Source organism: Calonectris borealis, chromosome 10 (genome assembly GCF_964195595.1).
Source record: "Calonectris borealis chromosome 10, bCalBor7.hap1.2, whole genome shotgun sequence".
Lineage (NCBI taxonomy): Eukaryota > Metazoa > Chordata > Aves > Procellariiformes > Procellariidae > Calonectris > Calonectris borealis.
The window spans coordinates 6,610,428-6,633,694 of record NC_134321.1 but is presented as its reverse complement, the minus strand read 5'-3'; the positions used below and the strand labels follow the sequence as shown (position 1 = coordinate 6,633,694).

The 23,267-nt window shown below is 41.4% G+C and overlaps 1 protein-coding gene across 1 annotated transcript in view; it reads left to right on the top strand.

The window, feature by feature from the left end:
• The window catches only part of TAFA1 (TAFA chemokine like family member 1), a 226,872-nt gene extending 217,145 nt beyond the window's left edge, over positions 1–9,727 (top strand). Inside the window, exons 4-5 of the mRNA XM_075158679.1 lie at positions 4,541–4,665; positions 9,470–9,727. Coding sequence (XP_075014780.1) covers positions 4,541–4,665; positions 9,470–9,487 — 143 coding nt within the window. The 3' untranslated portion in view covers positions 9,488–9,727. The remainder of the gene's footprint in view (positions 1–4,540; positions 4,666–9,469) is intronic.
• The last annotated feature ends 13,540 nt before the right edge of the window (positions 9,728–23,267 follow it).

Below are 23,267 nucleotides of genomic sequence, written 5' to 3'. Positions count from 1 at the left end.
AAATGTGTACACTTTATCACAGGCAAAAAGAGATAGCTGTTGTGGCTTTATAATGGCAAATGCAGAAGCAATCTTGGAACATTTTAATACATAGCATGTTCCCTCTAAACTGTTGAAAAATGCATGATGATACTTTGCTCTGTTTTCATATTCCAGGGTCTTCCATAAACATGAATTAAAGTTATATATTACTCTGTGAGTATTGTCGTATCGTTACATTGTTAAATATAATGTCTTTATGCTTATTGTCATATATGGTTTGTCATATTGTTAAAGCAATTTCCTAAATACAAATGCAGAAATCTTAAAGGAGAATTCTACCTGCAAAAAAAAGTCTTTGCATTTTTTATACACACTGCAGTAGGAAACATGACAAAAGCAAGTGCCTGCGAGTCTCTGGGCTGTGTGTGCACATTTTCTCCCAGACCAGCCTCTGCCCGTGCCCTGTTAATCACCTGTAAGAGGGCAGTTAGTCACCGCTTTGAATGTCTGAGTAGCTGCAGTTTAATGTAAGAACGCAAAGACTGAGAAAGGTGAAACTCAACAAGTTCAGGAGTTTCAACAAGTAAGGAAGTTTTAATCAAATGGATTGCGGGTTTTTTTCCACGTATTGCTTGATTCAAGAGGAAGATGATGGAATGGCTAGTGTTTCCATGTTGATTTGATCTCAGTTTAGTGTAGATATTTGAAGGTATTCAGTGCATTTTTATTGTCCCGTAATAGAATAATTTGTTACTGAAATTCAACTACCCTTATGCAACCTACAAAGGTTCTTATGAACTTTGCAGGCTGAAGCCCACTGAATTCGGCCTAAGCTGGAAGTTCCCTGCAGCCACTTATGGCTTTGAGTATTATGTTTGGGAACAAAAACATTTTAAAACGCAACAGAATTGTGTAAACACTAGCAAATAGAAGCTATTCTCTTGCTCTTTCCCTATATTCAATCTGATCCCCAGATCTCTTACCTGTAGTTTATTTCTCTGTTTGGTACACATGATAAGCAAATGCTATTTCAACCAAATGCTTCTTTGTCTGTTAATCCATGCAGAATAAATACATCAAAAGTTAAATATTTTGATCAAAAATTTTCTGTAGCTTTGCAAACAAAGATTAAAAAAAAAGTATGAATTGGACTGGGAAAAAAAATCTCAAGAATTTTCTGAAGAAAGTTGCTTTTCTCCCCAGCTCCATTACTTAATATGCTTAGAGTTTAATATTCTTATAAAAGAGGCATTTTCTTGAAAAGAACTCGGATATAACCAATCTGTTATTTACATGAGCTGGGGAACAAAAGAAACCTCAAAACAAAACACAAACAGGAGTAGTCAAGGCTCTTTTATACCATATCGTTTTTTCTTTCCCCGTGGCTGAGGGTATCTGTCTCAGTCAAATCAGCCTTGCATGACAAAACTCCATGCTTCATGTATTCCCCAGCCAGTGAGACGAACGCAATGAAAACCACTCCAAAACATTGCAGGTGTCTAATTCAGCATGATGTGAGCACTCACAGCCTGTGATGCCTGATGTCTAACGGGAGTCTGTAATTCTCACCCAGAATTAGCAGTTTGGGTCACTGAGAAGCTCAGGTTCCTCAGGATCTGGGAGATCTTGAATGCAAACCGCCCCGAGGGAAAGCATCTTAACTTTAACAATCCTCGCTCTCACACAACCGCTTCAGCACATCTCAGAATGGCATAACCTAAATGTAGAGAAGCTGCATTGTATTCCGCAGGGAAGCTTTTTTCCCCCCTCCCCATACAGGTGTACCTAACCTCAAACGCAGCAAACTGTGATTCAGTTTAAAGCTTTTTCCTGCCTCTTTGAACAGAGCTGGAGGTGTAAAACTTTGAAATCAAGTAGACCTCAAAGGAGCAGCAGTGCTCAAGAAGGACAACTGGTCCTAGAGATTAAAAGGCTCTTAATAGAAGAAAAAACCTACAAACTCAAGACTCAAAGGAAATAATTTTCATTGGGCTCTGGACGCCCCCGCCGCAGCGTGGTGCTGAGGACGAGACACAGCGAGCTTTGTAGTGCTTCGGACTTAGAAAGGGTTTTGCCCACTTACGTGTTAGAGACAAATAGGAGCTTTTCATCTGCAAATGGCGTTAGTTTCTCCCTTTATAAAAGGAGCCTTGTCTCCAGCCCAGCTATACTGGGTAAGGGCAGGTGAGGGTACTCACTAGTGGACCCTTGGGTGGGCTACCATGTGATTGTAACTGCACTGTGATCACAAATTAATATATATACACACACTATTACATGAATCAGTTGACATTAACGTTCAGCACTGACTTTGCATTTGATTATTTTCCAAGGTCAATATCTGAATACCTGGGCCGTATTTAACAGCATCAATAAGTAGTTAGATCATTTTAATTGCTATGAACAGCATTGCTTCTCCATGCTGCCCTTCAGTCTGGATTCATCTCGTATCTCTGTTTTACATTGCAAACTCCCTAGGCCAGGGCGTTCAGTTTTGTGCTTTTTAGTACCTAGCACCATAGGATCCTTCTCCATGGTTATTTAATGCTACAGCACTGCTACTAGTAAATAATTACGATCATCGCTTTTGATTCCATATCACAGGATTCTTCTCACGTATTCTGAGGATGCTCTGCTCTATGATTGCTGTGAAGGCCAGTATTTAACAGGATATGGTTTTTCAGTTTGCCCACTGCACAATCTATTATTAGAGCGCAGATTTAGCCCTCGTGCCTTTTCATGCATAGCAGAGAGATATCTCTTTTCTCCACTGTTAGCATCATTAATGATACCCCTCTGAAAATGATGTGTGAATAACATCATTAAACTGCCTTGAAGCACAAATGTAAAAGGTTTTTTTGTACGTTGTACATATGGAGAAATGATATATTACATGATAAAAGTGAGGTATACACTGTGAGAAGAAATAGGAAAGACAACACAGAGAGCTAGATGATCATTGTAGGGCCCTTCCAACTGAACTATTCTATTCTATTCTATTCTACTCTACTTTATTCTAGGCTTAGCTCACTTGCTCCAACTTACTCAACTCTTCTTCCAGACCAAAGGAGCTTTCAAACCCAAGGTGTTTCTCCCTGTGTTTCAAGTAAACTCAGCAGGTGAAAACCATATCCCTGTTGGGACAGTTATTCAGCAAGTCTGCTGGTATAATCACGTACCAAGTGAAGGCCTGTTTTAGAGATACTAACTTGGACTCCTGAATTGCGGTAGCTTCCCATTAGAGTTAATTAGATGGCCCAGAAATATTGCTTCTCATTCTGGTTTATTTTGCACTAAAGTGGGCTATACTTGGATACTCTCCAGCGTTGCCCACCAAATATCTTGACCATATGCCACTCAAATCAACCATGTACCTCAACAAGTGGCAGGGGCTGGTTTGTCCAGCTTATCTGAGGAACAAAGATCTCACCTTTCCAAAGGAAGTCTTAATTGCACTTTAAAGGAAATAAAAGTGAAATTTAATGAATGCATGCATAACAGGGCATTTTCCAGAGCTCAAGGTAGTGCTGCTTCAAAGGTATTTTATGGGCTTGAAGCAGCTATGTGGGGTGATATGAATGGGTTAAGCATCTCTATTTGAGTGAGCGTGCGAGAAGCTTTGACAGTTAGGCTTCATGAGTGCAACCATGAAATTAATTCTTGCCAGAGAAAACAAAGCACAGACAGAGCCACTCATGCACCAACTAGTCACAGTTTGCAAGGTTAGCTAAAGTTTATCAAAATCCCCAGACAAAAAAGTCATTAAGATACTGTTAAGGTTATAGACAGATACCAATTCCCAGGCAAGAAACTTCATTAAGGTCCACTCAAGGTTGTAAACATATGTGCCAATTAAATTCAAACAAGGTCCAAACACTGTCATTATTTACAACGTTAAATATTTGGAAATTAAAAGTTACTGCTAGAGATAATGCAGTTTCTATAAAATTCATAATCGTGTTTCAACAAACTGAACTTCTGCTGCTGTTCAGTATTACCTACCGTCTATTTCTAGTTGTGACGCTCCCTGCCATGAGATACTGTGAAAGCTAAAAGTCTACATGCGTTCAAAAAATTCTGCACAGATTTGTGGAAGAAAAAGCCAGCTGTAGGTATTGAAAGCAAAGCAGACACTGTTTATTTTGGTATACCCTGAGCCACAACTCCTGAAGACCTGGAGAATAGAGGAAAATATCTTTCTACTTGCCTTTTCTTATATATGTCCATAAAGATCAGATTGGCCACTCACGAAGACGGGCTGTTAGGGTGGATGATCCTTTGGTCTGAAGCGGTATTGCTGCCATCACAGCATTCCCCACAGTCACAGCATGACAGTAGATTCGATCTCATGTATAAGGAAGCTATGGCAAGCAATGCACTGTCTTAGAGAATATAGGATGCAAAACAAGTAATTAAATGTGAAATCCTTGCAACTAAATTTCAACTGAAGGGTTTAGAAGGGACACTGCCTCTTAAATGCAGTGTTAGATCCTTGAGATATTATTTAATTAGATTTTTCATTATAACACAGTTGTGAACATTGTCTTTTCTCTTTTAGCTTCAATAGTGATTGGGAAATGGTGGTGTGAGATGGAGCCCTGCCTAGAAGGAGAGGAGTGTAAGACGTTGCCTGATAATTCTGGATGGATGTGTGCGACTGGCAATAAAATCAAGACCACCAGAGTAAGTCGTCTTTCTGTCTATACCCAGGAGGTCTTAATAGGAAAGGGAGTCATTAACAATTGCTCACCCATGTCTTTTCCATCATCGTGTCTGCTGTAAAAGATCACTGCATACCTCCCCGGTCACACAACGCTTCTGGCCATAACATAGTGAAAATTCAGATGGATTCAGGCTGGTCAGCTGGGTCCAGGCTTGATAACTGGCAGGTTGGAGCTGCTGAATCGCCAGGTCACTTTCTTACAGACATTCACCTCAAGGACACGTCACTTTCTGGTGGCTAAAGGGGAGAGTATTAGATCAAAGGGATCTGCTGGATCCTACATCCATTCCTTGGCTGTTCCAGGCCACATCTGTATTAGCAGCCGTACAGGTGCTTTGAAGCATGAACTGGTGCTGAGGACTCAACTCACTACCTGCACTTCAGGTCTTACTTCAGAGCAGCTCTAGCCCCATGCACCCGTTAGTGACATACTCTCGAGATGCTGAAGATTCAGGTAACACAGGCCAACAGGTGATGACAACTTTCACCACGCATTGCTAGGAAAACGCAGAGATATGGCTGCAAAGAGAGAGTGTGGATGAGCTGGCTAAACTTCTCCCACTATGAGATTACCTTTGGAAAACAAAAAAGTGTTTTTCAAAAATAGATTCTAGCTTTTCTTTTGCACTGTACAATTTTTTCACAACAATTTTCTTAAAACTGCCACCTATACCTGTATTCAACAATTTTAATTAAATTATTTTCCTACTACAATTGAATTTTTTTCCCAAGAAAATTACATGGTTGTCAACTCAAAATATTTTTTATAAATGAATAAATTTTGTTTTTCAGTGAAGTGGAAAATAACTTTTGAAACCTGCTAAATGAAAAAAAAAGCAAATTTTCAAAAAATTTTTCCTGTTTATTAAGAGGTTCTACATAGTCATACCCAGCTACTAATTCACAGGATGGTGAAGCTTAGTATCATGATTTCCTGACTTCTTCCTTTTTCCACAATCCTAACCCTAGTCAATTTTCATGTCTTCTAGGCCTTTTGTTGAAGGAGAATACTTTACCCCAACTGATCCCCATGCCATCTGAATTCTTTTCTTTCCCTCCATATGATTTACCCCAGGGTGAATGATTTGTATTGCAACCTTAGTTTCTTGAAAGGTGCCTTCTGGCATGGCTAATCTCACCACCACATTAAATTACTAGGATACATACTAATTTAGGAGGGTTTTTTTCCATCAGGCAGTAAGTGGCCCCTAAAAAAAGGATGCATATTATCTATTTGTCATCTCGCAGAGCAAAGGAGAAAGCATGGAGGGAACTGTGATTCCTTGACTGAATTTCTTCCTGCAGTGTCGTTGTTGCTGCAAACCACTCTTTGCTCACAACTGATCTTTCCACACTGAAACACCACTGGAAGATTTGCCCTAATGTATGTGCCTTACAATGCAATTAAAAAAAAAAACACCAAAACCAAACTTACTACATGTCCTTTTCAGTAAGGCAACATTTTTCTCACTGAATTAGGGAATTAAAATGTAAGAAAGTGACATTAAAGAAGTAATAAGCAACATGAGGAAGTGTGTTATACTTCTGTTAAATTACAATAATTCAGTACTTCTGTGGTCTGTCTGCAAATTATATAATTTAGGAATTGCATTTGCTTTTCTCTGTGAAATTGTCCTGCTCTTAACTCCCCCAACCCTCATCATATAAACTAGTTTTAGGTGATAGCCTGCATCTAGAAGTCATTGCTAGAAATTTAGCAGCTTCATTAATATGCAGATGTATGGTCCAATCTATTTGGTATGCATTATTGTATTTCATTTAAATTAAATACTTAGTGAGTGCTCATAACTGAAAAAATATTTCTTCATTTACCCACGGGAGTTATTTTAATTAGCTTGTGAGGGGAGTACCTGATAGTGCTGCTTCCAGTAGAATTTTGCTTTGTTGCTTTAAAATACCATTACAGAATCCAACTGACAAAGGCAACATGACATGTTGTGCTTAGCAACTGTCTCTTGCATTTTCTAAGCAAAAATTCTACTTAATAATCCCTGAAACTTTGCTTGAATCCGTATTGCTGCGTCAAGTCTAGCAACATAAATATAAAATAATAGAAGCAATCAGATCCTGAAACAGGCATTTTTTTCTTTGTTTTGTCATTTCAGATGGCATCAGAGAAAGAGATTACACTATAATCTGTACTGACCCCAAACCAGGCTGCAAGATTGGGCCATGTGTGTCTAATTTATGTAGTTAAGGAAGTTAAGAAAGCAGAAGAAACAAGACAAATCAGTCAACATCCTAGATATATCTGTGGTGATTAGCCAAAAAGCTAGAGCAAGTCACCATAGTCTGCAAACTGTAAACTGTTTTAATGAAGGCTTTTCCTTACACTAAATACATTTATGTTAGGCAGGGAAAACACTTGCATTTATGACTCACAGGATTAAAGGCCCACAGTAAATCACATATAAGTATGTGTGTAAGTATATATATACATGAATACATGTATATACACAATATATGTTATTTTACAGTGTAGTGTATTACTTCATGGTTGATTCTCAGATGTCACTAATACAGATTAGTGTCAGAAGAAGGTGGACAACAGATCCAGTAAAGGCTTTGCCAGCGCATCCTCCATTCCTTCCTTTTCATGCGTTTATTCCTGTGTTCAGTCCTTTAGCATAGCTCACTAATTAAGTTGTTCAAGCCAAAGATATAAAGCTCACAGCCTCTGTAAATTGATTTGTTTTCTATTGATGGTCAGAGCACGTGGCAAACACTGGAAAGAAATAATTTTGTAATTCAATTTTTGGAGCAGTTTCAATGCTTTTTTAAATCCCAATTCACTCCTTTTTTTTTAAGAACGTAAGTTTCAATGCTTACCTTAAAAATGTGGGGCTCTTGGAGCTGTACTAGGACCTGGCTGGCGACCACATCACTACACTTCAGCAGAGCAACTGGCACCAGGAGAAACGCAAGAGCACGGTCTCAGTCTGGATGCTGGGAGATGGTGCCCACAAGGGCACATAAATGCCTGTAAGAACCAGAGCTGCTGAAACACATGAAAACGTGGCTCTTCATGCATCCCATGTTTTATCACGTCCCATCTGAGCGAGGGAGTCACTCACAAGCTCTTGACATTGGACTGTCTGCACATGACTTTCTGTGCACCTCTTTGCAGGGCCCTTCAGGAGCGCGGTGCTCTTCCCCAGGGCTTTTGCCCGGGCTCATGCGCACACCGCGCTGCAAAATGCCCTTTTTATGTAATCCACACTAATAACACCTGGCATTCATGTACTAGCCCTCTAAATACTTCCACAAGCTGTTTTTCTGCTGATACTGTGGAGGATGGAAATTGAAGCGTTGAGCACTTGGGGACTGGCAGAGCAGCTCAGCTCAGAGCATCTCTCCAGCTTCACAGCCTGCGCCCTCCATTACAGCCCACCCACCCGCCGGTTTCCATTTGGTTTTGCCATCAGAGAAATGCAGGCCATTTTACAGTGCCCTGAGGGACCAAGGCATCACATTTCTTAGCAGCCACTGCTCATCTCGTGCTGCAGTAAATAGCACCTGAGGTGCCCACGGCACCTTGGCACCGTGGTCCCTTGTCATTCCCTGCTCCTACACCAACCACACAAAGTCTTGAGGCAGTGTACAAATGGGAAAGGGATGTATTCATCCCCAAGAGAGAAAACCCTTGTTTTCTTTGGTCACTTGTCAGTGGCAAACCAGGAGCGCAGAAAATGGGAACTGGGGGAAGGAAGAAAATGGTAAATGAACCCAGAGTTTTATTTTCTTTTTTGAAGCTGTCCAACTAGGTTAATATGTCAGATGATTTCCAGATTAAGTTTTTCTTTAGAGCAGTGAAGAAACCCCTATATTTTTGTGATAACAGTCTCTGTGATTAAGAGGTCAGTTCAAAGCAGTAGAGCACAAGCTAGTAAATATCTCTTGCTATAAGACTTACTGCTGCATTTCATCATATCACCTAGTGCTTAGCTAATAATTTGTAGCCCTGATTTAATGCCCGAGCCTGCTCGTATTCAAGTCAATTTGACTTTCATTGCTGACCTAGTCGTCTAGCAAAGGGTTGGACCCCTTGTGCCATTCATCTGTGCGTATCAGTGCTGGAAAGGAACAAAAGCCTCTCCTCAGGAGAGCTATTTTTGCTTCTGGTCAGTCGTTCTTATTTCAGCATCCTAAAAAAACCTCCAGGCGGTGGTGTTTCCTCTTCAAGCCATTAGTGCACTCACTCAGATCAATTGTGGTGTTAGTCATAAAGAGCAATGGTTTTATGGTCTGTTGCAGGCCATGTTATCTCACCCGAGGTGAGTAGATGAAGTCGGTCAGACTTTCCACTCTGTTATATAGCTGGTCATTCCTATCCTGCCCCTCTTTGAGGAAGTGTGTTGGGGCGGAGCAAATGAACCTGAAAGACGGATCCATCTGCATGTCCTTGTCTAGCAGAAGCTACTAGCATCACTCTGAGAAGGGGAGGGTTGAAGGCTGGGGTCAGCATGGCCCCATGCCCAAAGCTGTCCTGGCATCTCCTGCACCACCAGCCCAGGTGATCGATGCACATCCAGGATCTCCCAAGGCACAGGCAGGATCTCACTCAGGGTCTGCCTCTTGCACGTCCTTAAAGCCCTGCAGCCCCGAGAGAAAAGAACCCCCCAAAATACTGCGATTTAAACTCAGCTATATCATGACCAGGGCAAAGTGCTATGAAGCCTGGGTCTTTCTTTCCTCTCATAACATATTTTATATAACTGACTCTTTCGCACTTTCTTACTGCAGATCCACCCGAGGACCTAACAGAGCGCCGTCTGCACGGAGACAGTGAAAGCCCTGCTGATTTATGAGGACAAAGTATTGAAAGTTTAAAACCATCTCAGCATTTACAAGCCAAATGGATTTCTTATTTGCACTTTGACTGTTTACCAGATAACAACAGTGGCTTTACTGTGTGAAAGAAAGTATTCAGTGGAAATAATGCCCCTGATTTTTGACAGCTGAAAATAAAAATGAAGAAAATGGTTCCTTTGCTAAAGTTTCCGAGATTGCAAAGTACAAACAACAGTATAAGTTTGGATCTACAATTTACTTTATATCAGTTAAAGTATATATATAGAAATATATATATATTAATATATGATATTTTGAAATAAAAGCCTCACTCTTCAAGAAATTGAATAGTACCACACTTTGCTGCAGCTGCTGTAAATTTTTTTTCTTTTTTGTAATGATCCGGAAGATCCCTACCTGTTTCAGAGAGAAATGTGGCAATGAAGAGGCAAAGCAAACCTGCTGCGGTACAAGGACGCCTAAGAGCTACACGAATCCTAACGATGCGGCATCCAGAGCTTCCTGTTCCCTTCGGCAGAATTTCGAGGGCATTTGTTGTTCCACTTTGTGTTCTGGAGGCTTTTCCCCTTGTGCAATACTAGCATGCTGGCTTTGCTTCATTAACCATACTTGATTGATATACAACAATGATAATTCTATCCTCTTCCAAGAAAATATTTTTAGAGCTGTTAGATATTCCATGAAGAAGAGATGGACAACTACTGAGTGAAGTACAGTATGTATTAAAAGTTTATTTGGCAGAGTTTGGTAGACTGTGAGCTCCCTTCTTATTAAAGATGTACTGTACATACAATGTCTTCAGACTTTGTATAGCTCGTAGAGACTACGGTAAAAACCCAGTAACCAACTCCAAAGCTTTGCATTGTTGGCTCACTAATTTTTTGAAACAACAACAAAGCTATTTCTTTCCAGTCCAACATGTAAGAGGGCTTTTACATACAGTTTGGTTTTTTACGAGCCCATTTGCAATTGGTGAACAAGCATTTCAGCTTAAGCGAATGCCTCTGTGGACACCTCGAATGCTCAGGCACACCCGCACGCAAGGGACTGCCTGGCTGTGTGCTCTTATCCCACAGCACGCACGGGAGAACAACCTAAATTTAAGCTTCCCTTATTGCAGGCCAGGCTAATTCTCATTGAGAGCATTTGCCACCAGCTAAAAGCATACACGTGGGCCATTCCATGGCACAGCAAACACACAACAGTTTGTGGTAAGCAAACTGTCTGAGCCCTGCTTTCGTTTCAGGAATAGTTTCTTTCAGGTTAATTTTATTCTGTTTCTTACCAAGGTGAATTCAGCTGAGATGAGATGCTCTTCAGCAAGGATGCATCCACAGAGACATTGATCTACTCACTGCGAGCCGTTTGAATTCACATTTCTAGCTAAGCTGTTGCTGTTCGCCATGCAGCCTGGCCCTTGTGTTGCTGAAGAAAGATCAAATCTGAAGGCTGAAATGTGCAAGCCTAGTTCACGTTCCCAGGCACTTTTGTGAGCAGTCCAATTAATTTCAGGGGGTTATTCGTGTGGAAAAGTATCTTGCTGTCACACATAAATCTGCACAATCTACCCTTCAGTATGCCTAATGCTACCAAATCAAAGAGGAATAGGAAATTGTAAAACTTGTTCTATCCAGTCCAGCTTCATTTCTTTAATATTTCCAATTTCCTTTCAGCCTGCGTACCTGTCTCTCGCAGGACCCCTTTGGCCATGCTGCTCACTTTTAATCCAATGCAGAGGAAGTGCTGCACTTCCCGACCTGGAGTTGGTCAAAATTCTCCCACTAACTATCTTTCTCCTTCAGGGCAACCACTTCAATCCCTGATGCTTCAAGAGGCAGAAATTTGTCACTGTAATTACACTGTATATTAAAGCAGCTACACGACGTGTCACGCCATACTCCATGCCGGTTTTCCGTGCTGGTCCTTGCCTGATGCTCACAGTGGAAATGGATATGCTGTTTCCAAGTACTTCTATTATTTCCCCTTCAAAGAGATATGAGAGCGAAAAGTGTCCAGGGAAGAAACTTGTTTCTCGTCTGTGCACAGAAAGACTAAATAGAAGCATGAGCCAGTTGTAGGTCATAGCACATGGAGACCAGCCTCACTGGTGGCCCAGCTGGACTTGCCATGTATTTTCTGGCCACAGCCACCTGCCTAAACCACAGAAGATACCTGGACCCTAGTATATGTTTTAGATACGGTCTGCCATGGCCATGTGTCCCTAGTCACATCATCTCAAATTGGAGAGGACCACTGCCTCCCTGGTAACCCACAGATAGGTGTGGGCCCAAAATGAGATCATCAGACCAGCTCCAGGCTCACCTGCCACAAGTAAGGAGAAACTCCTCCAAAATAAATCCTTAGCATTTCTTAATTTTACTAGAACAGCACTTTAAAAACCCCAGGACCCTCTAGAACTAGGAAGCCCTTGGTGCACTAGGAGATAGACCCTGCCACCAGGAGATACATCGATTAAAAGCCAGGATACATTATCATCCCTTTACCAGTAGGAACTGAGGCACACAAAGCTAAATGGCCACTCAAAATCACATCGGAGGGCTATGGAAAATCGAGCAGAAACTGAACTTCGGTTTCCTTACGCCCAGTCTGCTGATACTCTCTAAAATGACCCACACACAGCAAACTATCCCATGGCCTCTTGTACCCTTTGCCAAAGCCCGAGGTATCACCATTGAGAGGCGTTTACCCCATAGCGGTGTATCCGACATGGCTCAGACTGTGAGTACGTAACAATGCTTATGCCTGTGTCTATGAAATATGCCTGTTGAGATTGGGAAATATTAGACTTGCTAAAATATAAGAAGGAAATGTTGTTATTACCACAGCAAAGTTTCTAGAGATGTTTATGAATTTTTCTTTGCCAGTAGGCAGCCTCAAATATCACCACACCAAATTCAGTAAACATCTGCGTCTCTTTGAAATTGCTGCAAAATCTGCTCACAAAGTGCGGCACTGAGAAATTGCTGTTTTAATTAAGATGTTTTAGAGGGGAATTAAAGCCTTTGCAAAAATAATGACTAATAAAACGTGAAGTCAAATTAAGAGCCGGATGCAGCTAACCTTCATTGTTTCAGTAAACCAAATTGAAAACAATAATAAAAAAATTCAACCAGCCTGGAGTCACAACGATCATGTATTTCAGTGATATGCACAGTAACACAGCGTGTAGCGGGAAGATGTCAGAGCTGCTTACCTTGGCCAGCGGAAAGCCAATGCATTTCAGTGGTGGAGTGAATGGGTCCCACATCCTCACGAGAAAGGGAGAGTCATGCCATTCTCTGCACAATGTTAAAAGGTATATTTACATCAACAGAAGAGAAAGTTAAAGTTTCTGCTTTCTGGCAGAAGTCTAGACAGAGGCATGTAGGGAAAAAAGAAAAATATTTGTAAATGCATCGAAGAAAAACTTAGATTTATGTCAGCGTTTCTTCTTCAGATGAGTGAAACCAAGTTATGTAAATCTAAAATGTACAAGTTGGAAAAAATACTGAAAAAAAAAAGGTAGCTACCATCTGCCTATTGGTTCAGAAAAATCTAGATTCTGTGTTTCTGTCCAAAAATCTCGGGTAATAAAGAGCTCAGTGTGGTATGACTTGATATTGCTTTGAATATGCTACATGCTATATTTGAAGAAAAAAGACCCATGGAGAAAGTCCACTCCTGTGGCCAACAATTATGAACAGCATGATATGCACCCAAACCTGGCATTACACAGAGAAAGAACCAAAAAAAGTTACTGAAGGTAATTTTTATGATGAGTTATGATGAGTTTATGATGAGTTTATGATGAGTTATGCTTTTATCAGACCTATTGATCAACCATTAACAGAGTTTGCAGATACTTTCAGTGGTGTATTGCTTGTATATTTTCCTAGTATAAAATTATTAGTTACGTTCCTAACTCTCCTCATTTGTCACTTTTCTGTTTCACTGCATAGTCCAAATATAATTACAGATCATAGAGAAGTCATGGAGGAGATAAACATACCTTGGCTTGGAAAGCACATCCATTTCATCTGAATGTGGCAGTTTTTGTTTCTTCTTCAGTGGCAGGATGAATACCGTGGCCTAAAATGAGCTTCTCTTTTATCAATACCTCAGTCGCATCCCAGTAAGCAGGATTTAGAGCTTGCCTGGCAAAGAAATGGGTCATGCTTCTTTGCTTGGTATTCTGTTTTTTATCAGAGAAAAATAGAAACACATTCCACAAATAATCTTTCAGGTAGAAGGAGATGTGTGTATAGGGCAGTTGGTTTAAGGCTGTCAACCCTTTTTCTAATTCACCAGTTAGAATCCAGATCATAGGCCTGACACATATTTATGGTTTCTTCTCTGAAATGCTCACACAGTCAAAACACTTTTCACAAATATTTATACTTTATAAAACTATGCCCCTCTGAGGAGAAGAAACTGAATCCTCTGTTTTGCAGGTAGGAAACCTTGAGACCTGCCCAAAGTTATGCTAAAAAACTACAGCAGAGCCAGCAGTAGAACTGAGGACTCCTGGATTTTAGGTCATCATCGCAGATGGTTCATCTACAGTTCACATCAGTGAAATTTCACTGACAGCAGACCCTTGCTTTTAGCTCGGGTCACAGAGAGCAGAATTAGGGTGCCTGCAGTCAAGTGTGGACAATCGTCTGCAAGCACCAACTGCTCAGAGCTTGTTCTCCTCCCTTTAGCTGGGATTTTCAAATCACTGATGCATGGAAGACCATGACTAGACCTACTCCAACATCTTCTGCTCCCACAGGGACCCAGTGACACAGTCCTGCCATAGTTTGGTTTCATGGCTCCTTAGTAGAAGCTGCTTCAAACCTTTCAGATCAGAGCAGAGATGGAAAAAAGCACAGAAATGGCTGTGCTTAACCCCGATGGGCTGAGAAACAGGCGTAGCCAACAGTCCTTCTTCTGGAGGTCACGATTTCTCAGAGGTGCCCATCAGATAGAATGATTTTCACGTAAAAGTTGACTTTGAGCAGAGAAAGCACACATTCTCTCACACCAAAAAGTGCCTGAACCAGCCAACAAGAAGCAGAAGTAACTTGTTCTCAACTGAAAAAGGTGAGCACCACTGCCAGGGAAGGGGATACTGCACAGAGTAACTAAGTCACAGGGGAAAAAAAAAAAAAATCACTTTATTTTGGACAAATATTCCTCTGTTGGCACACTTGGCAGATCTTTGATAAAACCTTTTGCTGTTGCTTGACAAGTACCTCTAATTTCTGACTGCAGCTCAGAAATGTACAGAGGTCTTTCCCACCTGACAGGCCTGGGTATGACATCTTTTCATCTAACGCTCATTGTCGGATTGTTTTTGTTTTCCCACCATGTGGCAATATGGTCAAATTTGTATGACCACAAACAATATACATGTTTGAGCATCGGGTTACTGACCCGCTTCCCATTATTTCTCATCTGCTTTCTTTGTCAGACGGCTGTCCTTGATTTAGTTAGAAATAGGGCTAGAGGCCCACCTAGATTTGAAGCAAACTACCCATAACCTAAAATATTGCTCAGGGGAATGTGCAATTTCTTCCTCCCACCTGCCATTCCTCTTCATTTCCTATTTCATTTCATTTTCATTTCATCTCATCTCCTCTCTTTCACATCACTTAATTATTTTCATCCATCTCTATTAGTCTTTTATCACCACTACTGCCCCACAGACTAAAGAAAAGCAGCTGTGCTGTCAAGACCCAATTCAGGGAGCTGTTCCCCCCAACAGCAGTGATTTATGTGATCTTCTTTCTTTTCCTTTTTCCTGTGTACTTTGGAGGGCGAGATCCCAACCTCGCTGCAGCTGCTGTGCCAGCAGCTCCCCGTATTTGCACTGCCCAGACCAGCAATCCCCAGCTCAGGGCCACAGGGTCCATCCCAGGTGTGTCCCAGTGTGCAAAGCAGATGCTGCTGGTACTTGATTTGCAGCAGAGGAGTTAATTGTCAGCTCCTCACCTTCACTGAACCTATCCTGTTTGTTGCTTCTCCTACAGTCTCGTATACCTTGACCAGAACCGAGAACTCGACACACTGACTATTGAGGGCTTGCCATTAGTTCATGCCTCTGCAAGAGGAAAATTTATCACTATTGATTTGATCAGACTTTTCTTGGACTTGAAATAGAGTGTGAAGAACAGGCCAAGTTGCTGTTAAGTGCACAATGTGGGATCCAAGCACAGACACATTAGGTTTTTTCTGGGCTCGTTTTTTCCTGGTGCTCTTTCAATTACATTTTCTTTCTGAAAGACTCTGCTATCTAGACTTGTAAAGCCTACATGGTATCTCACATAAAGTGGTCCAGAGTTTTTACTGAAGTCCCTAAAGCCCTACTAGTATCTCATGGATACAGATGTAAAGCATAGAAACAGTTAGGAAATGTTACAGGCTGACGAGAATGGTTTCTGTGTCCTTCCTCTGCTTCAAAGAAATCTTCCCTGCAAGTATCTTTGACACAAAACATCAACCTTCAAAGCATTCCACAACATGAAGAACCTCAACACTGAATTAATGCTGAAGATCAGCTAAAAATCCTAAAAGACAAAATGCATTTGGCTCTTGAATTCAAGCCCTTAGTCAAATCTTCCATGACCTTTGCTTCTGGAATACCGATGGGTCACCTTGAGACCCATTTGAGTCTTAGTAATGAAAGTAAGCAGGGAAGGAGACCTGTCACAAAGGCATCGCTGCCTCTCAGTGCTACCTCCAGCTTTTCTTCAATTCTGCCAATGGCAGGTTTAGCTTTTAGCACCAAATGCCTACTACCAAAGGGGCTGCACTGGATCCACTGTAAGTAGATTTGTATCATCTCCACCTACTTTCACTGATCTAAGTCTAGCTTGAATTTGACTGATGGGTGTGTGTGATAATGGCACTTCTGACTTTGCAACACAGTACGACAATCCAAATAAAGCTTTCCTACTGAAGAAGGCATACAACCTCATTATAATTACCTGCTTTTTTAGCAGAGTTTGGTGGCGTATATGTTCAAAGCTGCTCAAGAGGAACAATCAGGCTACAATGCTTTTCGCTAAGCAGCTTGGCTATTTTCCCCCATTCTGTTTGGCCACCAGAGTCTCAAAGACATGTAAGCTAAGTAGCAACTGCTAGTGCAACAAAGAAGTATCACAGTCCGGATGTGTACCTTCAAGAGGCAGCTTCCATGAATGCTTCATTCATTTGGCTTCATTTTCTTCTGACCTTAACTTCTAAGAACTGATGGACTCAAAGCAGCACAAACAATGACTAGATGGAAGAAAAGGGGAAAAATCACAGTAGCCCTAGCCCTAGCCGGTATGCCCTTGCACTGCTTTCTCCTGAGCTGGCATAGGAGAAAGGCAAGGGCAGGGGAGAATTCTGGCACCCAAAGCCCTAAAAATGTTACAAACCTACAGTGGCCTTTTCTGCCCAGCTGTGCTGAGATGTGATTATTATAAGCATATCATGTTAGCTTTTCTACTTTCTCAGCACCTAATTTCTAAATATTATTATAGTCTATCTCCCTTTCAGCCCATCTCCACCCTGCCTTTGTCCTAGGCAGAGAAAATGATATTCTGCTTACACAAAAGCCTATTCTTTTACTTGACATACAAAACAAGACAGATGATAAGAGCCCGTTGGTCTTATTCAGCAAAGCTAATCTCATCTCTTTCTTCATCGTGGGATTATAAACAGTATTCCAACCTACCCCCATAACTGAAACACCTTTTTATATCCCGTCTTTTTTCTTTTTAATGTCAGGCAACTTTGATTTGTTTACAGCTATAGCTCCTGTAACCCATTTCTAATTCTCTGATTTAAGCAGAATTGAATGGAGATTTCAAAATGATGGGCTCAGTCCTACCATTTTTCCCTATAGATGTTGTGTCCATATAACCTGCTACTTCCACCTTGCAATGCTCTTTCTAGCAGCATCTTGTTACAGTCAACATCATCCCTAGGCAATAGAAACTGAAACAGCCAACTCTGAGTTGATAGTCCAGGCATTCACATATTTTACAAATTAGAGTGCATGTTAGAAGGTTTAATATTTAATGCTAATAGCTATCCTTTAGTCACTGACCTCAACGGAGGGTACAGCAAAATTTCACCAAGGTCCAGCAGGATTAGGAGAAAGACAGGGACAGGCGCAAAATAGGAAAGAGTTACCTACACATATAGATTTACCTGCTGCCTAGAAAGATTGTCTAGACTGAAGTTACTGAATTCACCCCAGAGGACTCAATAGTAAGGGTCGACACCTGTTTTCTGCCAAAGTACATCAGTTTCCTTCATAAGTGGATTTGACCCAAAGTATTTGCTGGTTCATAACGTTGCTTTGCGGCCCCACTGCTGAGTTAAAAATGTCTTTTTTTTCCCCCAATAATTATTTGTATTCTGGCTTTTGGGACTGCTTGTTACATTGATCTATGAGACCTTGGAGTTAAAGATGGTCCTCAAAAGCTCTCAAATGTGCCACAGTGGCTTTTCTCAACAATAACATCTTGACTGTGCACCTAGCAACAACCTACAAAAAATACTTATGATGGGATCACAATACATCCCCTTCTCCACCACGGAATAAAGCTGCAAAGGAAAATAAAGATGACAGGATTTCTTACAGTCAGTGCTGTTCAAGATCTGGCGGCAAAATAAGGAAGAGCAGCCCAGAACTTTAAAAATGGTTTAGCACATAGTTGTCATTGATTCTAGTCCATGCTCTCCTGCCTTAATATACTCCACACATCTACCTGGAGCCTACAGTAACTCCACCTTGAAGCATCTCCTGTAGCTATACCATTTGAAGCTTTGACACTTGCAAAGGAGTCCCAAAAGCCAACCACACCACATGAAGTGACTGTAGACCTGGTCAGTGCGGCGCTGTCTCCAGTTTCCCTTTCAACTGCTGCCCTTATGTTCCCACTGGAATTTGACCAGAATAGCTATGAGAGAGTTGGTCTCCACAAATTGCTGTGAGACATGAAAGTCATCTTATGCCTGAATAATTGAGGCATTCGCCTCTACCAACAGCCAGTTGCTTTCTGTAGTCCTCATTAACCCACAGCAGCCCTATTTAAACTGATCTAATTAGTCCCTTGCAATCAAAGGCAGTGGTTAGGGTAGAAGAAAACAGGAGTTCACAGCAGGTAAAGTTCTTGATCAGGATTATTATTATTTTTTCAAATCAAACCCAAAGTTTGCATAATGAGGGTTTCTGGGAAGATATGTTCTATTACCCAGGAAAACCAGTTGTTCATCACTAATTGACTCCATCCTTCTTAGACACTTTTTCACAGACACCTAGAATCAGGATTTCTGAGCACATACAAGCCTAGCATTAAGTTAAATGAAAATTGAAGAACTGACCTGAAAGAAAAGATTACCAACCTTAACTTTCAATTTGTCGGAACCTTGCCATGATTTAAACACAGGCTGCTCTGCTGAAATACAGACAGTTTCTACCTGCAGCTGTCGATTTTCTTCACTGCTCTACAACGCACAGGCTAAACTGAGTGTAAAACCGTACCCATGCAAAATACCCTGCACACCTCAGTGGTAACTTTCCTCACCAGTTAGCACTGAGATGCCCTGAGACACAGGTGAGCCCATCAAATATAACCCAACATTCACCAGTGTGAACGGTACCGGCTATTCGGTTTCAAGTTTATGCAGTATAGAGGCAAAGCAGACTCATAACACGAGCAAATTGATATTAAAACCAGTGTCTGGACAGCAGAAGATCCACATCTCATAGATGACTTACATCTAAAGAGCGTATATACAATAGCTATGCTGATCATTCCCTTAGGATTTAGAGAAATGTGCAACTTTAGCTTTACAGACTTCATGGTTGCTTGATCTCACTACAGTAAACAGCTCCATATTTTTCCTTTTCATGTTTTATCCTGAAGCAACAGAGCATTACATTAATTGACTTGTCTTATTAATTCAATAAGCTGCTTCCAAGATGAAATGCTTAGCTATGCTTGCTTGTTTTTGGCACTTTTTGGTTGTTGGAAGAAGAGCTTTAAGGCTAGAATTGCTCTGATGTTTTCCACAGTTCACTGAATAATTTTATGCACTACTGAAGATTTGCTACATTTGGAATTACTGCAAACTACTACTTTTTCATCATATTATAATTTAATTCACACTTTTAGTATGATAAGAAAACATTTAACAGTTTGCATATTCAAGAAGTGTATTTGTTCTGCCATAAAGTTGTGGTTAAGAATTCATTATAGGTCACTCCTTTCTAGGATTTATAATTTGGACATAAGATGCATTTAGAAGATTAAAGATGACATAGAAGCCACCCCATTCAAATGAATTATAAGCAAGAAAATTCAGGGAGAAAAAATTGACGTGGTTGTAAATATATAGCAAAAATAATTTACTGCGAACTTGAATAAGATTGAGAATTTTTTACTGTTTCAGCAAGTTATTGGAGGGAAGGTGAACGTATTTTAAATTTTAAGAAACCTGAATCCCAATAAAGATATCCAACATTCCTTAAGGGGAAAATACTCATCTAACTATATGTGGAGTCTTAGATCTCAACTTCTTTAGGTAATATGAACTCCGGGTTTGCTGGTGAAAAGCTTGTGGAAAACCTGATTTTTTTTGTCTCTAAACTGGGTGAAAATGAAATTTCTTTTTTTCACTGAGCTTGTTCTTTTTCAAGAAGGCTGGCCAGGGGTTGTCAATGCTCTTACCTTTGAAAACTCTCCTTCCATCCATTGCCCGACTCTAGGCTGTGCCCGTACGGTCTGTTTTGAAGCAAAGTAGAGCATGGTCATGCCTGGTCAGTGCATGGCACACACCTTGGAGTGACACGAGCATCATTCAGCTTGTTAATGTCACCTTTCAGTAGCCATTGTTGGTGTCCCTCAACCTCTCCATGTCCCTTGGAGGGTCCTATCACACCATGAGCTATTGCCCTAAAGGTAAAACTCTGTCTCCATTTTATTTCTTGGACTTGGAGTGGAAGCTCACGGTGAAGCCTCTAAGGTGAGGTCTCTGCAGGGTAACTGTGAATACTCTCCCTCCGCCTTCACACTGCAAGGGGCTGCAAGCCTCTCTGATGAGGAAAGGGGGTGTGTGAGCCCTCATCAGTGATTGCTTCTCAACCTGTAGGTAGTACAACTCCCTAAATCCCTGCTCCGCTGCACGGCACACACCAGAGCCCCTTACAGAGCTCCTGGAGGTAGCGCTGCATTTAGCTGCTTCAAGGGTAATGCCTGGCCTGGGCTGGGCTGCTGCAGGGAGCAAGGGCTGGACACAAATAGAGTGAAAACCAGAATGCTACAAAAAAGAGGCAGTCCCTGGAAAACCAGGTCAGTTGTCCCTGCTCCTAGGGGTTGGAAGGTATGCCTGCAAAAACTGTTCTTCACACCCTCCCTCATCTGCAGCAAGCAAAATTTTGTCCCCCAGCAATAAGCCTGGCAGCTTTGTGCTCCGAGGTAATGTTGGTGGTCGGGGCAGTGACTCCCACCAGCCCTGGTATGGGTTGGTGCAATGGGTGACAAACCTTCTTCTCACCACAGAGCCAGTTACAATCACTGCTGCAGCAAAACCAGCCTGGTAATCACAAGGCTTTGAGTCAAAATAAAGACTTTGCCTCCAGCAAGGTCCTACTTTTAAATGAAGGTTATTGATCAAGTTTCTGGCCTTAAGAAAAGAAATCAAAACATAATTTATACTCAGAGTGACCTGTAGGTGTTTGCACAACAATTAATACCCACAGTTATGGTAATGCAGCTGGACACATGGCAATAGATCTTTTCCTTGAAACATTTTACCCTTATAGCCACTACCTCTAACTCTTCATTATGTGTCCCCATATTCTTTGCATTTCAAAATTATCATACTAAGCAAAGTTCAATGCACTGCTTAAATGAGTAAGGAACATCTGGTAAGCTGAGACTGCTGGGACTCCACGGACATATAAAGTAGTAGCACTTTTCCTTTGTATATAGAAATGCATTGTAAATTAAATCTACAAATTGTCTGAAAAGGCATAGGTCAGAAAAGAGGTGGAGAAATGCCATCATTTGTGCCAAGGTCAAATTCCATGCAGCTTAGCTTAAAGTCAGTGCATTTTCATACATTCAGTCACAAAGCATTGTAGTGGTTACTCATTATTTTGTATTTTAATGGTTTTCTAAATATGCCTGTGACATGGTATTTTGGCCTTCACAAAATATGTGCCAAATATACTTTAAAACTGACAAATCCCGTGAGTATGAAAATATTTCTCTCCCAACCCCTTTTTTTTCTTTCACTTGCTTTAAAGAAATGTGGGATAATACCGAAATCTCAACCCGGAGCTGCCCAAGACTGAACCGCTGCCTGCTGATCTACCTTAGTTAAAAAAAAGAACAAGTTGTGCAGTAAGCCATCTGCCGTGAAACATAAATGTCTTGTAATAGCAATGAGCCAAGAGCCATGAACCACTTAGCCTGAGGGAGAAGATGTTTCAGCAGGGTAAGCAGCAAGGAAAGCCTCAAAGAGACGGGTGACGCTCCCTTTCAGCTCCAGCTGCCGCAGCCTTGAAGGCCAGCTCTCCACAGCCTGCTAAATTCCTGCACAGCCTGATAGCTCCCGCTGCGTCACCTCTTCACCTTTGCTTTCATGCAGAGAGATTGAACCCTTGGGAAGATAAGAGTCACTTTTGTCAGTGCTACGCTGTGGTCAGACATCCTCCATACCCCACTGTGCCAGGAGACGATGTTACCATACCTGGGGGTTATCACCGCCGCCCTGCCAAAGACGATCCTCCTCCCTGACATGCTGGCGTTCCTCTGGCACAATTTGTCTGACACAGATTAGGGAGTACTCATATGTTGGTAGACCTGAGGTCCTTGCAGGAAGCGAGGAGAGGGCACTACAAGCTGGTGCGACTATAATGTTTTGCAGACCAGAGCTGCAGCTGGAAGGCAGTGATGCCATAGATGTGCCAGCACCGATACCCGTCCTATTGCTGTTACTCCCATCGCACATGGCAGCATGTGTTTGCAGAACATTCACGCACATTTTGGCTTTTGCCTTTGCATCGCAAAAGGCAAAAGGCATCTGGGAGAGTGCAGCCTACATCTCTGCAAGAAGTTTTACCACCATTTTCTGCCAAACCCCCAAAACACCCTTTATTCCATGTACATCTCTATGTCAGGAATTACTCTGGCACACCTTACAACCACAGCCCAAATGTCAAATGGGATTAATATGAACCTGTAGGACATTTCAAACTGTTTACTCTGGAACAGAGCTAATAACAAAAGACAAGCAGCTTGTAACACAAGGTAAGGTTATCTCAGGTCACAATAGGCACAACAGCTAGGTAGTATCATTTTAAAACCCCAAAGGGAAAATTTAAGAAAATGTCTTCCAGAAAAAACCCTGCTCTTGTTACCATTTCAGGAACAAGCAGCAGGAACATAACACTTTTTTCTTGTTGGTGTAATGTAATGGTACTAAGTATATGGGAAGGTTGAGTGCTAATTGTTTATTGGGTGGTCAGTGATATTCCCAAGTGGATGCAAAGGAAGAGGCTGAAAGGGGATAAACGATCCTTTGGATTTCTCCTTTCAAGAAATCATTTAAACAGAGGCATGAATAAAAGGAGTGGCAGGACTGAATCTGCAGATGGCTCCAGTGTCAGGGAACATTTATCTGAAAGCCAATAAAAATGTGACAGTCTACTGTTTTCCCAGGCCATATAACTTCATCTTGA